General features: G+C 43.3%; 1 protein-coding gene across 2 annotated transcripts in view; it reads left to right on the top strand.

Moving 5' to 3' along the window:
• Positions 1–3,282: 3,282 nt before the first annotated feature.
• The window catches only part of LOC308303844 (glutamate dehydrogenase, mitochondrial), a 37,081-nt gene continuing 25,031 nt past the window's right edge, over positions 3,283–15,332 (top strand). The window contains exon 1 of one of the 2 annotated variants that reach the window (XM_080748342.1): positions 3,283–3,890. In XM_080748342.1, coding sequence (XP_080604468.1) covers positions 3,470–3,890 — 421 coding nt within the window. In that variant the 5' untranslated portion in view covers positions 3,283–3,469. The remainder of the gene's footprint in view (positions 3,891–15,332) is intronic. The other variant, XM_080748341.1, reaches the window with a different exon arrangement.

The following is a 15,332-nucleotide window of genomic DNA, read 5'->3' as shown; positions in this document are numbered from 1 at the left end:
AATGACTCCAATAGGGGAGTCCCCCCCGGCCGATCGCAAAAAGAATTGTGCTCCATTGGATCCCATTCATTTTCCCCTTTCGTTTTCTAACCTTAATTAACATTTTCATGAATACTGTATGGTTCCTATCGCTAGTTAAAAATTGCATTTCAATCTTCATCATATTCGTTTTGTCGAAATGTGGTCCAATTTATTTTAAAATAAATGATAAAGTTGCGGGGGGGCGTGGCCAACTAAACTGATACCAGCCGGCTGTGTTCTTCTTCGTGTGCTGTATTCCGGGAGGCTCCGACCACATTCTCCCATGTATCCCTGCGGTTGCATGTGACCGTTGGCAGCCAATAGCATCTCTGATGCCTTTACAATTCTATCATTTGTATTATAACCCACCCCTGGGTAACTATTGGACCTACCCAACAGTAGTAAATCTTACACAGAAAAATGGGTAGGTCCTTTCTACCCAGCACGTAGTAAAATATTCTACCACATCCTGGGTAGAATTTTTTACTCTGGGTCAACCACTATTATTTAGTATATATTTTACCCACATGTGGGTAGTATATTTTACTTATCGTAAATGACCATGCTAATATTATTTGACATTAACATAAGATAAGATTTGTTTCAGGGTTTTTTTCTCAGATAATTTGTTCCAAGTATAGCAATATCAACATAAAGTTACATAATTGTAAATATATGCAATAATGTAGAAAAGCTATAATCAGAGTAGTTTAGAGTAGATCAACATAATAATATCAAATGTATCATGAGTTCTTCTCTTTTAGAACAGTAGTGGGAGGGAGCTCAAGCATAAGCTAGCAGCCTAGCAGTTACGGTTAGGGTTTTGTCTCAAATACTGACAAATGAAATTCTGACATATGACAGTCAGCTTGCCAAGGCAGACACATGGATATGATACATTTAGCATTTTTAGCTACCAAAAGCTTAGAAATATCCCTGAAAACCTTGAGAAATGCTTTTCCCAGCATGCTTTGCATACCAGATGACCAACTTTAGTTTAAAACTACCCAATACTGAGTAAAACAATTTTACCCAGCAGTTGGGTAATGTATGAGCTGTACAAAACAACCCATTATACATACAATCACCATTATAATAACCCATAATGGGTAAACCATTTTTTACCCAGATTTTGGGTAGATGAATCTACCCAGCAGTTTTTAGTGTGTATGGCACGCACGCACACACGCACACGCACGCGCGCACACACACACACACACACACACACACACACACACACACACACACACACACACACACACACACACACACACACACACACACACACACACACACACACACACTGTACGTATATTGGACGGTCAGAAAGAGGAAAGGCTTTTTATCTGTATGGGACAATACTGTCGATGTAACAAGAACAAAGCAAAAGATTATTCCATTTGCTTTATTCAGTCAAGCAGATCAGTGGCCTTGAGAAAAGCTGCCTTCCTGTTTTGACTAAAAGCTCAAAACTTCTCTGGTTGTACAGTAAAAAGCAGGTCAGGTCAGAGTTCTTCAATCACAAACTCAGAGGGTCTGGCTTGCAATACCTGCACTGTGTAGAGTGCAGATATTACAATTGCACATGGCAATTAATCATTACTTGTGATTTGCAAAGTGTGCAAATCACACATTACCTGGTTTTACTCCTCACATGATCATGGCCTGCCGTTATTGGTTAATTAATAACTGTCATAAAATTAAAAAGCAACTATGACAGGCATACAGTCCTAGCAACTGGCCTTCTCTTCTCTACCACCTCTCTCTCTCTCTCTCTCTCTCTCTCTCTCTCTCAGATGATCTCTGAAATGCTGATAACAGCTACCCCCTTTGATAGGACGGACCACAGAGACAAAGTACAGATCTTGCCACTGTTCATAGGCTAATGAATGACTAGACACTCATTTTGAAAGATCCATCATCATTTTGTGTGTGTACTGTAAGTGTGGCTTCCATTTGGTGACCTTTTTACAGGGGCCAGTTTCGAGTTGCTGCCACCTGTAAGTGTTCTTTCAGAGCAGTTTTAAAGGAGGGTAGGGATTTACACTCCTTCAAGGCCATTGGTAGGGCATTCTAAAAAGAAATTGGCATAGCATAATCTCCACTTTTCGCAAAGCCTGCAGACGTAGGAGTGGTTTCACTGCTCAAAAATGGTTTTGCAGGTCTCTAACCCTTGTGGGTCCATTTGGTTCCATTTGTACACTCTCAGAGTTATGCATACCAGGGATCGGGACCCCCAGCGTTCCTTGAGGTGGTTTGCAGGGTTCCCCAGTTAAATTAGTGATACAAAAATGGAACCAAATGGACCCACCATGTCTGTAACTCTGAGATTGTACAAATGGAACCGACTGTACCACACTCAGGGGACCTGGGCCCAAATTGCATACCAAACTGGGGGAGTCCTTGAAAACTTCCTTCTCAAACATCTTTGTCTCAGGGCACCCCTGTAAATAACCTTTTCATCCACAACCAGTGGTGTGATATGGATTTTAGAAGTGTGGGTCCTCTAAATTCATGACGTCATGCGCGCACACTGTTTTTATTGTTAATTAGTGTGCATATGAGGCGTGCGTGCGTGCAGCAAAATAAGTGTGGCCACGCGAGCCCATGGCATCTCACCCCTGTCCACAACTCCACTGAATGACACTTGCTGCTTTATACATTAATGTCATATTCCTTTATACAGAAATGTGTCAGTCTTTCCCCCTAAGACACAGTATGTAAGCTATGTGTCATGAGGAAAACTTGAGAATATCAGTTTCCATTATAGGACACATTTTATATTCATTATAGATTTTATACTTGATTTTTATATTTTATATATTTTAAGTCCTCTGTGTCAAGATATTATTGTTCACATGCAAAGCAGAAAGAAGAGTAGCAAAGTACATTTTATATCACCATTTCTTTTCCAAAAGAAAAACATAAATCTGAATGCATGGCCAGGTGGACCACCTGCAATACGCGGACCACCGGTAAAAAAATGTCCTTTGAAAAACTGCTGCACATCTTAATTGGTGCATTCTCGGGAGCGCGCACTTATCTCCAGCGCGCGGGGACGCGCCCTTTCCTTCCTTCCTCCTCGCCCCCCTCCCCCTCTCTCTCTCTCTCCCACACATAGATCAAACGTCTCTCTCTCTCTCTCTCTCCCCCACACATAGATCCAACGTCTCTCTCTCTCTCTCTCTCTCTCTCCCCCACACACACAGAGATCCAACCTCTCTCTCTCATCCACACAGAGCAGAGATCACTCTCTGTTTTTAAAGCCACCGTACCACCAGGAAGTCGCTCCACTCAGTCATCCCAGAGGACACAGTGCAGAGCTGCAGCTGAGCTGTGTCGCTCATATATTCTTTACACATTAGATCCCCCTTCTCTCCTGTTGTCATCCCTTTGTCTAGCCATCTTATCTAGTCACCAGGCCCCCCTAGCTCTTTGTTTTTAAACCATGTACCGGTACTTCGGGGAGCTGCTGACCCGCGGGGCGGCGGGGAGCAGCGTACTCGCCTCGGCCGCCACAGGCTGCGTGGAGTCGGCTCTCCTCCCGGCGGCGTCAGCCTCTCTCACCCGGGTGAGCCGCTACAGCACGGAGCCCGACCTGGGCCCCGACAACCCCAACTTCTTCCGCATGGTGGAGGGCTTCTTCGACCGCGGCGCCACCATCGTGGAGGACCAGCTGGTGGACGATCTCAGGACCAGGGAGTCGGCCGAGCAGAAGAGGAACCGCGTGCGCGGCATCCTGCGCATCATCAAGCCGTGCAACCACGTCCTGTCCGTCAGCTTCCCCATCAAGAGGGACAACGGCGAGTGGGAGGTGATCGAGGCGTACCGCGCGCAGCACAGCCAGCACAGGACGCCCTGCAAAGGGGGTAAGATTGAAGCTAGGGGGACTCGCTGCCCATAAGTCCGACGTCTCATTAGTCCGACATTGTTTAGGGTTGGGGTTAAGGGTGTTAGCATTCAACAGGTTAGCATTCACCAGCGTCGGACTAATGAGACGTCGGACCAATGCCATTCCTGTCACTGTGTGTGGGGGGTTCCACTTCCACTTGAGTTTGACAGCTAGCATTAGCAGTATAGCCACATACCCTGTCACTGCTGCTACTGAATCAGCTGCTGTTTGGTGGTGTGTTTGTGTCGCTTGTTTTTACAGACTATAGCCTACGTACGTTGGTCTTCAATATGTCGGCAGTGATGTTGTCGGTGTGCTGCTGGTGTGGCGTTGATTGTTTTCTAGGAGATGTCATTTCATTTTGCATGATGACCTTCCAGCTGCAACCTGTGGCTTTAAAGTTAGCTGTCAAGTTGCAGCAGTCTGCTGTCATTGTGGGTGTCAGTCTAGTCTAGTGTACTGTAGACCCCTTTCGTGGCAATGCTTTGTTGACATGAAATAAGAGAAGCCAACATACAGTAGGCTTTACGACATAATAGCAGCACCCTGGCTGACTCTGTTTACCTTGGTAACACCTGCATTTAGCCTGCTATGTAAAAATGGCTGCTTTAAACTCTTTTAGTTGACAGGTTGTCATGGTCTTGCAACATCCTTATATTGGTCTTCTCCTGGAAAATATTATAATTGGGATAGTCTAAAAAAATGGTCTCCCCAGTGAAGCAGGTGCTAAATGTGTGTGATGTTTGGAAGATGTGCATTAAGCAAGGCAGTGGGCACCAGGTGCACTTTAGTTGCTGCATGATGTCACACACATCGATGGGTCATTGTGCTGTGCTTGTGGCAGACATTTTTGTCACAATTCTGTTTTTGCCATGAACATCCAAATGAGTGTACAACATTACTATTACCTGAACATTTACCGGTCTTCAACTCTTAATAACCAGTTGGTTCCATGTGTGAGCTCTCAGAGTTATTGGGGTCCTGGAAAGAAATCACACCCAGTGTGAAGTGAGCAGTGCTATTCATATAGTTCATTAAGCGCACGCAAAGCTTGGCTAGTGTGGGTTGGGGTGGGACATACGTACAAACAGACCAAGCCGGATGTAGGAGCACCACTCCAAATGTTAAGAGAACCACTATCCCACTGGACTCCTAATCTGCCATAGTGTCATAGTGAATCAGTGTCTGAAGAAAACATGGAGACTGACATTCAGTAATTGGGCCTTATGATCAAAATAAGATATAATAACAACATTATAATGTACATGTAAAAAAACAAAACATCTCAAATTTGCTATGGTCAAGGACACATTGATGATGTGATCTTATTGCATAGGAAGGACCCTTGCAGACAGTGACAGTCCTACGGTTGATCCAGTCAAGAAAGCAGTCAAACCAGTCGAAGCAGGCCACACCATAACACTAACCATATGCTCCTCTCATCCTAATGTCAAACAATGACAGTGACCATAATAGTGACAGATGTGCCTGATGTGTCTGTCTTGTCACGCTCCAGCAGCAGCAGCAGCCGCGCCGGTTGGTGGTTAAATGAATTACCTGCAGCTGGGTTCAAAGTTCAAGGTTCATTTCTGGGGAATCATGGGTAGTTTCTTGTCAGCGGGAGAGAGGACATGACGTGCTTATACAGTGAGACTGTGGGTGAGGGGAGAGATACGGGCGGAGGAGTGGAGGGGGTGGTAATGTATGGAGGCATTCCTATTTGTCAGTGGTGTAACAGGTGGGGGGAGGGTTCAACGCCACGCCACGCACAGGCAAGAGGAGGGGGAAGGAGGAGATATTCTGTTGAGAGAGAGAGAAGGGGGGAGACATGTCATTGAATCACTCTGTCAAAGGGCACGAGGGCATGTTTGACTGGACATTGGCCCAGTGTTGCTACTGTGAAACATGTCCATTGCACCTGTCCATCTAGCTAGTGTGATCTGGCGAGTGCAGACCTATTCTGGGCCACTGTGTTTCTCTTAAAGGACAACTTTGTTTTTTTTACAACACAGGCTATTTTAGATGGCCATTAGAGAAAAGAAAAGACGAGTGTTAAAATGTTTTCATTTACTTCTTTCTATCATTTTAGTGATTTGAACTATTTTGATTTGCATGCTTGCCCCCAGGTTGGGGGCATGCATGCAAGTGGCTAAATATCTCAGACACAGTAGGCCCATTCCCAAGATAGATGCACCACAATCTTTCATGGGCAGGTGACTTATGGGGGCTGGTGTAAATAGTAGGCTAATATAAAATTTGATAGCTTATTGTGTCTAAAAAGACATATTTAGCCACTTGTACGCATGCCCCCACCCACTGAAATCAAAATACTGAAATCGCTAAAACAATAGAAAGCTGTAAATGAAAACATTTCAACACTCATCTTTACTTTTCTCTAATTACAATCTAAAATATGAATCCTTGTTGAATCCTTGTTGTCCTTTAAGGGTAATAGTTTGGAATGTCCCGATTATGACAAGGGATTATTGTCATGCAAATAATTGCAATTAACGATTTAATTATGTGGCTTTTAGGCTTTGTAAGCAAACGCTGCACAGGGCAGGTGTGAACTTTATAGACTTATAGGGTAACTGTTTATAGACTGTTTATAGACTTCTAGGGTCTGCCATTGGAAATGGCAGGGATAGGGAATCAATAGGGAATCAATGGGAGTGGGAATCGGTAGGGAATCAATGGGAGTGGGAATCAATAGGGAATCAATGGGAGTGGGAATCAGTAGGGAATCAATTGGTCGAGCTTCACATGACAGTTAGCTTACTGTAGAATATAGTCAGCAACCGTCAGCAACCACACTCGCAATTTCAAATTGCATCTTTCTAGTTGAAATTTATTATGGCCTAAATACACCATATTATTTATTTCAAACTCAAAATGTGTTATAAAACTAGACCAGGTCAACCTGGTTGTGCCAGACCCCCTGTCTGTCATCATCATTTATGACATCATGCCTTTTGTAGGCATGTCATCATCATGTCATCATCATATATACCCTTTATATAGAAAACCCGGACAGACAGACCGACATTTGCTTATGTAGGCCTACCCATTTCATGGGTCTGGCAATAATGGAAATAGCCAATCAAGGTTGTAGATCGATCAGCTATTTCTACTATTTCTGAAAATGTTTAAAGAATTCATGAAATCCTTTCTCGACATGGAAACAATTATGACGATTATCTCAAATAATTGCGCTTTGGCGATTATTATGATATAATTGGTGACAGGCCTAGTAGTAGTAGTAAGGTATAGCAACAACACACTTATGTTGTTCTGAATTCCCTGTACAGAAGCAGAACACACCTCGGACTGGAAGACAGATGCCATTGTTTTCATTTCAGGATCCAGACAGCAGGGATGCTTGAAGCAGGGAATTGAACCCATGTGCGTTTGCAGTATAATTGAGGTGCCTTAGTTGAACCACACCTGCCCTGTCCACCAGGGTGCCTTAGAGCTGTTTTATTACTGAAAGCATCTTGAAAGGAAGGCTTTAGAGCCGTAATAAATCCCTTTGCCCTAAAACATGCGTCAGGGATGCTTAAAGGGATATTTCACTTTCAAACATGTTTGGTGACATTTGAATGTCTACTCAGGCTTTTGTGTGCACCTTGGACAGTTTGTTGTCGCTTGATTGCTTGATTTCCCCTAACAATTTGATGGACACACATTAGTCCAGAACCAAGGACAGGTGTTTCCAACGAATCATGGTTAAAATAATAATGGGTTTGTAACTAAGGAATATCAAGGGAAGTAAAATCAAATATCAAATATCTAAATATGTAAATATTGAATCAAGCAACTTAAAACTGTCAGGGGTGCTGAAAAGCCTGAGTAGACGTTAAAATGACCCCAAACGTACCCCAATATGAGTCAGTAGTACCCTGACATACCCATCAGTCGATCAGTTAGCATCATCACTTGTAATGGTCATATTGATGCATATTGGCACTGATTCAGGTTCTGTGTCCAGTGTTATATGGAACCCGGTGAGGGCGCTGCAACATTGCTGTCAACAGATACGTACAACATCGAATTCCCTCTATATCACTGATAGGATCATTTATATCACCCTAACCATTGAGGTTTACTACAACTGGTAATCTACCAGTAGTAGATCCGCTGTCTAATCTGTTTGAGCAACTCCGTATTCAGTGACTGTTGACCGACGGTCTATAAACCAAACCCAACCTCCTCTCAGGGCCAATCTGTGGCATAACAGGGGTGTACAGGGGGTCAAGAGCTGTTGTTTTGCAGTGGGTTTATTAATCATTGATGCTGCGTGTAGACCCTTGGTCCTGCTTTGATCGAGATAAAGTGCAAAGGCTGTACCACCGCACACAATAACCTGCTTGTTGGTGACTGTACATTGGACCCTGGCACATTTTGGCTCCTAGTAGCAGCACATTGCAGGTTTCCTGCATCCAGTGTTAGGTCACCTGCAATCTGGGAACCTATCGTCAAAGAAAGAGGAAAAACAGTACCCTCTGTCTCTGTTTTGTTCCTTTTCATTTGTTTGATATGATGGAGAGTTGCGCAGCACTTCATCAGTTCTTGAGAGATTATGTCACTTGTACTTACAGTATGTGTTATGCTGAGAGACTTGCTGCGGCAAGGAGGGTGTGTGCAAAGTTTGGCATCAATAGGGTCAACGGTGCCAGAGATAGTGTAGGGGCAAAAGTGTGACGTGGTGTGACGGACAGACTGACGGACGGACGGACGGATGGAGGGACAGCCGGTGGAGCTTTTCATTGTAACTTGCGACTGACGGTCGCAATAAAAAAAAAATGTTTTAAAACAAAAAACTGAAAAAAGATACAATAAATGGTATTTACAGTGTGTGTGTGTGTGTGTGTGTGTGTGTGTGTGTGTGTGTGTGTGTGTGTGTGTGTGTGTGTGTGTGTGTGTGTGTGTGTGTGTGTGTGTGTGTGTGTGTGTGTGTGTGTGTGTGTGTGTGTGTGTGTGTGTGTGTGTGTGTGTGTGTGTGTGTGTGTGTGTGTGTGTGTGTGTGTGTGTGTGGGGGGCGCGTGTTTGCGCATGTGCTTCCCCTGGCATGTTAAAGCAGGGTGGGGCACCAGCAGCACTCTACCTTGAAGAGCTGCCAGCTGCAGAAAGGAAAAATGAGTCAGAAAGAATGGCTTTCAGTGGAGATTCCTTTCCTTTCCTTTCAATGTCACGTGGCGTCAATGAATAGCTTGGACTGCTCTTCTGTTAACAGAGGCCTTTCCACCCCACAAGATTAATTTCTGGGCAGTTCTTGTTTATCCCACCATTTAATAATCATGGATTAACATTCACACACCAACAATAATACCAAGGCAACAATGCCTATAATGTAATTCCTTAATTTGTTAGTTTTAATTTGGACTATTAGTGTTGTGTGTGACATAGCCATTTAAGCCCTTAGTTATGCCAAATAGCAGAAATTAGACGATCTATAAGCTCAGTGGTATGTTGCTTCACAATGCGTTGTGAGCTTGTAGATCTGCTATTTTTGGAGCTGTGTGAAACACAGGCTCCCTATACGTGGCTGTGTGGGTCTGTCTGTGTGTCCGTATGTAGCCTGAACTTCCTAAACTTCGGCACGCTACTAGTCCCACAGTTTTGCCACCACACACTCGCGCCATATGTCAAATCGACCGGCTTACTCGGGAATGGTGGGCTAGTAACTTGCTAAGAGAAAGGTTCAATAGTTTAATTGATATTAATTTATTAGTGAATTAATTTTCCCCATTGACTTATAATGGGAATCGCAAAAACTCACATTCAATTATTTTTCTCTCGCAAACCATAGGGGCTACAGTTTCAAGACTTGGAGAGGAGGTTCATAATGATTTCAAGGATTAAATAAAAAATAATTGTGTCATTTGGCCTCATGGTGGCGCTATAACAGCCCAGTTTACGTTTTGGCCTATAACTGTTGAACCGTAGGTCGGAAAATTAAAATTATTTTTACCCTGGATTCCCTGGGTCAAGACGCATCTCCCGATATAGGCCACGCCCATTTGCGCCAGGATAGATTTTCCGCCATCTTGAATTTTCTCCAAAACACACTTTTTGTTCCTTTTCCTACATATTTTCTTCAAATGTCTTAAAAACCGGTACACATGATCTATGAACCTATGCAATGAACATACTCAAGGGATATTGCGATAGTCCATTCCGTTCGTTCGTAACAGGCTTCCAAAGTTAGCGGGAGGGGCCCGTTTTGCAAACAATAGCCATAAATCACAAACAAAAGGTCCAGTCAACACTGAATTTCAACCACAGGTCGGGGGTGGCATACTCAACGAATCCCCAAAAGCATTTCCACTCTGCCTCATGGTGGCGCTATAACGGCCTACTTGTCTCGTAACTCTTGAACCGTAGGTCGAAAAATAAAAATTCTTTTTTCCCTGGATTCCTTGGGTCAAGACGCATCTCCCCATATAGGCCACGCCCATTTGCGTCAGGATAGATTTTCCGCCATCTTGAATTTTCTCCAAAACACACTTTTTGCTCCTTTTCCTACATATTTTCGTCAAATGTCACAAAAATCGGTACACATGATCCTGGGTGACCAGAGAGGTGCTGTTGAGTCTAGCCTGCCCTGAGCATCAACTGCAATACACACACACACACACACACACACACACACACACACACACACACACACACACACACACACACACACAGCTCCACTTCACACGGGTGTGATTTTTGTTAATGCTTGAAAGATGGCCTAAAATAGTGACAGCAGGAAAAAGTTAAGTTCAAAGTTACGTTTATTTGCACATTATTTAGAATGCATAGCATACCAGGGAAAAGACAGTAGAAACGATAGAAGAACAGTACATTAGAATGGAAAGGAAGGGAAAATCAAAAAATGATGTGATGTGCAGTGCACCCAGAAAGGCCAAAAAACGGAACAAAAGGGCTTGTCGTGGCCTTCCTAATGAAAATCCTTAAAACTGGAGGAACAAAGCCGGTGTCTATGACTCAGCAGCACATGCTCTGTATAAGCAGAACCTTGCAGCAAAACATTCACTGGTGAAAATATGATTATATGAAAGTGGTTAAATGATGTTTTCATTGAAGGCTCTTGAAGGAAGTCTGTTAAACATGTGGGGGAACACAGATTCCTATGACTCACAGGGCTTGCTTCTTTCCCTCCACTTTAGTACAGTGGTGTAAAGTAACTAAGTATGTGTCCTCTAGTACTGTACTGAAGTACAATTTTGAGGTATTTGTACTTACCAATTTCCAGTAGTTTCACTTCTACTCCACCACATATCAGAGGCAAATATTGTACTATTTGCTCCACTGCAATAATTTGAAAACGGCATAATGAGCACTTTCTACTTTTGGTACTTCAAGTAATTTTTTATACCACAATTACTTACTCAAGTACATTTTGAATTCTGGACTTTTACTTATAATGGAGTATTTCTATATAGTATTGATACTTTTACTTTAACTTAAGTAAAACAGTACTTTTTTCCACCACTGCCACAGATTCCTCTGACTCACAGGCCTGCTTTGTTCCATCCTCCCTCCTCTGACCACTGCAGCAGCGTTGCCAGATTTTGCGAGAGAAATAAGCAAGCGGCCATGTACTGTATATGAAAACCAGACCAAAATAAGCCACTATAATAGGCCACAAGAGCACTTTAAACCTATATACATTGGATATTTGAAAATAGATGATCTACAAGCTCGCAACGCGTCACACTGGTTTAAACAACATTAGGAAAGAAGCCCAAGAAATAACCGGGACGGGAACCCCTTTTGGGGTTTTTACCTTTCAAGACTGGAACCCCCTTTGGGGTTCTTGTTGCTATGTATTCTTTGAATAAATTAGTTTTTCAGAAAAGATTTTGATGGCATTTTTAGAATCAGTCCTAAATGGCATAAGCAACTACACTTTAGAAACAAGCCTAAACAAAACCACTCAACCCTCCAACTACCAGTGATTGTTTACAAGCAACATCAACTTTAACTTTAAGAAAATAAAAACTATCCCAAAGGTCGCTTATAATAATCAGATCTGGCAGGGCACAGGCTATGGGTTTGGGTTGTACTGTAGCGTGGGGGAGGGGGGGGGGGCACTGTTTACTTCCACACAACCCGCCTCGCATTACTGTGGAATGTGTTTACATCTGTGAGCTTTGTTTCATGTGCTTCAGCTGGGCGAGCGGGATGGGCTAATGAAGACGATAGTTGGTTAGGGAGGGACAGGCTGGCACAGGCTGGTCTTTGTTCAACTGCCTCATGATGAGCACTGAGCAGTTGACGTACGCTTTTCGCTTTACTTGTGTAAAAGTAACAATACCACACAGTAGAAATACGCTGTTACAAGTTAAAGACTGGTCAGGTATTCACCATTCACTCAAGTAAAAAGTACAAAGGTATTTGGCATCAAAATATATTTAAAGTGTCAAAAGTAAAAGTACTTGATTATGCATACATTTCACAGGTTTTCCAAAAGTACGAAAAGCATTCGAAAATGGATATCTACGAGTCCAAAAGGTGTTGCATAGTGAATATACTCAGTTACTTTACACCACCGAGCGAATGCACATAATTTGCTTTACACCACTCAGGGCTTGACATTAAGGCTTGTCCTGTTGTCCGGGACAAGTAATAATTCCTTCCGGACAAGCTCATTAAAAATGTACTTATCCGTTGGACAAGTGACTCTTGGTTTCACTTTTTTTGTAACGCTCCTAGCAGCTTTGTGCTGTATGCAGACTATGGATGGACTGCCCATACTATGGAGAGGATGGTGGATTGAGCAAGGGGGGGTCGTTAACAGTCATTTTGTTATTTATTCTATATCAATGTCTGTCTCCTATGCATGCATTTAAGAAAGAAATTACTGTGAAATGTCTAATTTGTATACGGACAAGTGACTTTTGTGCCTGGACAAGAAGTGAATGGGACATTTACTTGTCCAAAGGACAAGTGCTTCAAAATGTTTAATGTCAAGCCCTGCCACTGACTTAGTTACTTTACATCACTGCTCATGCGGTTTCACTGTGGCTCTGTGACTCACATGGAGAGAGTGTTTATAGCACAGGGAAACACCTGGCTGTGTGTTTGTTAATGTGATAACTGGGGGAGTCTGGTCTTCATCTATTATACAGCAGTGCATGGCTTTGAACCTTTTTTTCACACCAAGGTCCATTATGTATTCTGCATTTGAGCCACAGACCACCATTTGATGAGACCCATTTCCAAAACTTAACTTAATTTTGTTGTTGGATAAGATTTTGTCCACAATTCCATGCTGTATTGATGTTGGTACCATAGGCAGTGTTGCCGTAGTCTTGGGTTGCACGCCCCCCGACGACCCATATCTTTTCTGAGCCGGGGTCTTGTATCCCCCCCCCCCCCCCCCCCCCAAGTTCACACCTCGACAACTGTTTTAACAAAGAAACGAGCCTATGCATATCAATAGACCTGTATAGTAGGTCGTTAAGCGACGTTTGCGACCCCCCAAACATTGAATCACCATTGCACCACTGACCATAGGAGAGATAACAGGCAAACGTAGGGCTGTCACAATTATTACAATTATTTGACATAATCGCAAATATTTTGTCATAATCGTGAATGTTGAAAAATGTTCATACATTTACAAACATTTTCAGAAATAGTGGAAATAGCAGATCTACAAGCTCACAACGCGCCGCGTCGCGCCGCGTTGTGAGCTTGTAGATAGGCTATTTCCACTATCAATGTTATTTTTTAAGTAGTAAGTTGTCAAATATGTCAGTAACGTATTTGTATATTTAGGTTATGTGTCATATCTACCATATGCAACTTCAAAGCCTAAAAGCCAAACAGAAATGTAATTTTCAACGACAAATACACAATTAAATCGTTATTCGCCAATTATTTGAGTGACAATTAATCGTCATGTAAAATGTCATATCGTGACAGCCCTACTCGCACCCTCCCAAGTTCACACCTCGACAACTGTTTTAACAAAGAAACGAGCCTATGCATATCAATAGACCTGTATAGTAGGCCGTTAAGCAACGTTCACGACCCCCCAAACATTGAATCACCATTGCACCACTGACCATAGGAGAGATAACAGGCAAACGTAGATGATTATTTTATGGTACCACGTGGCTTATTCAACTTTTCGATGACCTGATCTCAGATTTAAATACTTAGGATTTGACAGTGTATATTGGAGTCCCGGAGGGAAAACAATCTTATCAAATAGGTGTCTGTGGACTCAAACAGATGGAGAATCTCTGATCTGCAGCATAGTCTGTGTTATCTTTATCTTGTCGGTGAATCTCAGGCTCACAATGGAGGTGGAAGGGACTGAAATCAAATCAAAGAGTAGGTGGGCACTGACTGGATGACGTCTCAGGCCAGCGCTGGGAGATGATGTCATACGGCAGGAGACGAGCCAAGACGGACGGGCGAGGCTTGCATCAATATCTGCTGCTTCCCTGTCTCATTGGCTCCGCGCCAAAGAGCTTTTTTACAATGAAACACACACTCGTGCACGCTGGCTTTTGTCTACTCTGTCACAGCATGCTGCAGTCTCCTCTGAGTGAGCGCCAGATGCCCTTGAGGTTTCTCTGTGTAAGCTAACACTGGATGAACTATATTTGGTTGACACAAAAACACACGCACGCACGCACGCACGCACGCACACATTCTAGCCATGCCAGACATGCCAGACCGGCACAGACAGTACGGTGTGCAGTGGCGTAAAGTAACTAAGTACGATTACTCAAGTACTCAAGGTATTTTTGAGCGGTGGTCACAACGCTCCGATACGTGGCCGTGTGTGTGGGTCTGTCTGTCTGTCTGTCTCCGTGTCTGTCTGTCTGTCTGTCTGTAGCCTGCAGTAACCTTTTCTGACCACACATGTTAAGGGAGGGGCGCTGTTGCACACACACACACACACACACACACACACACACACACACACACACACACACACACACACACACACACACACCACCGCTCAGTTCACACGAGTGTGATTTTTACTTTACTGTAGTATTCCCAATTTTCAGTACTTTTACTTCTACTCCACTACATCTCAGAGGCAAATACTGTACATTAACTCACACTACAATTATTTGAAAACTTTAGTTACTAGTTGCTTTGTCGATCTTTGATTATTATTACAAAACATACCGTACCCACTTCAGCCCTGTATACATTTCATCCAGAGTATGTCTACATTGCAGTACTGACTGGTGTCGGGGCAGCCCGGCTGGCCCAGGAGGAGTCAGACATTTGATATCATCTTGAAAGGCTGGGCCGATGGAGGTTACCATGGTGATCGATGGCTGCATACTGTATATACCCCAGACGCAGTCAAGGAATGACAGAGGCATACAGTACATACATAGAGTAGACCTGAGACGGGAACCCCTTTTGGGGTAGT

The sequence above is a fragment of the Nannobrachium achirus genome, assembly GCF_963921795.1.
Source record: "Nannobrachium achirus genome assembly, chromosome: 18".
Lineage (NCBI taxonomy): Eukaryota > Metazoa > Chordata > Actinopteri > Myctophiformes > Myctophidae > Nannobrachium > Nannobrachium achirus.
This window is presented reverse-complemented; position numbering and strand designations above follow the sequence as displayed.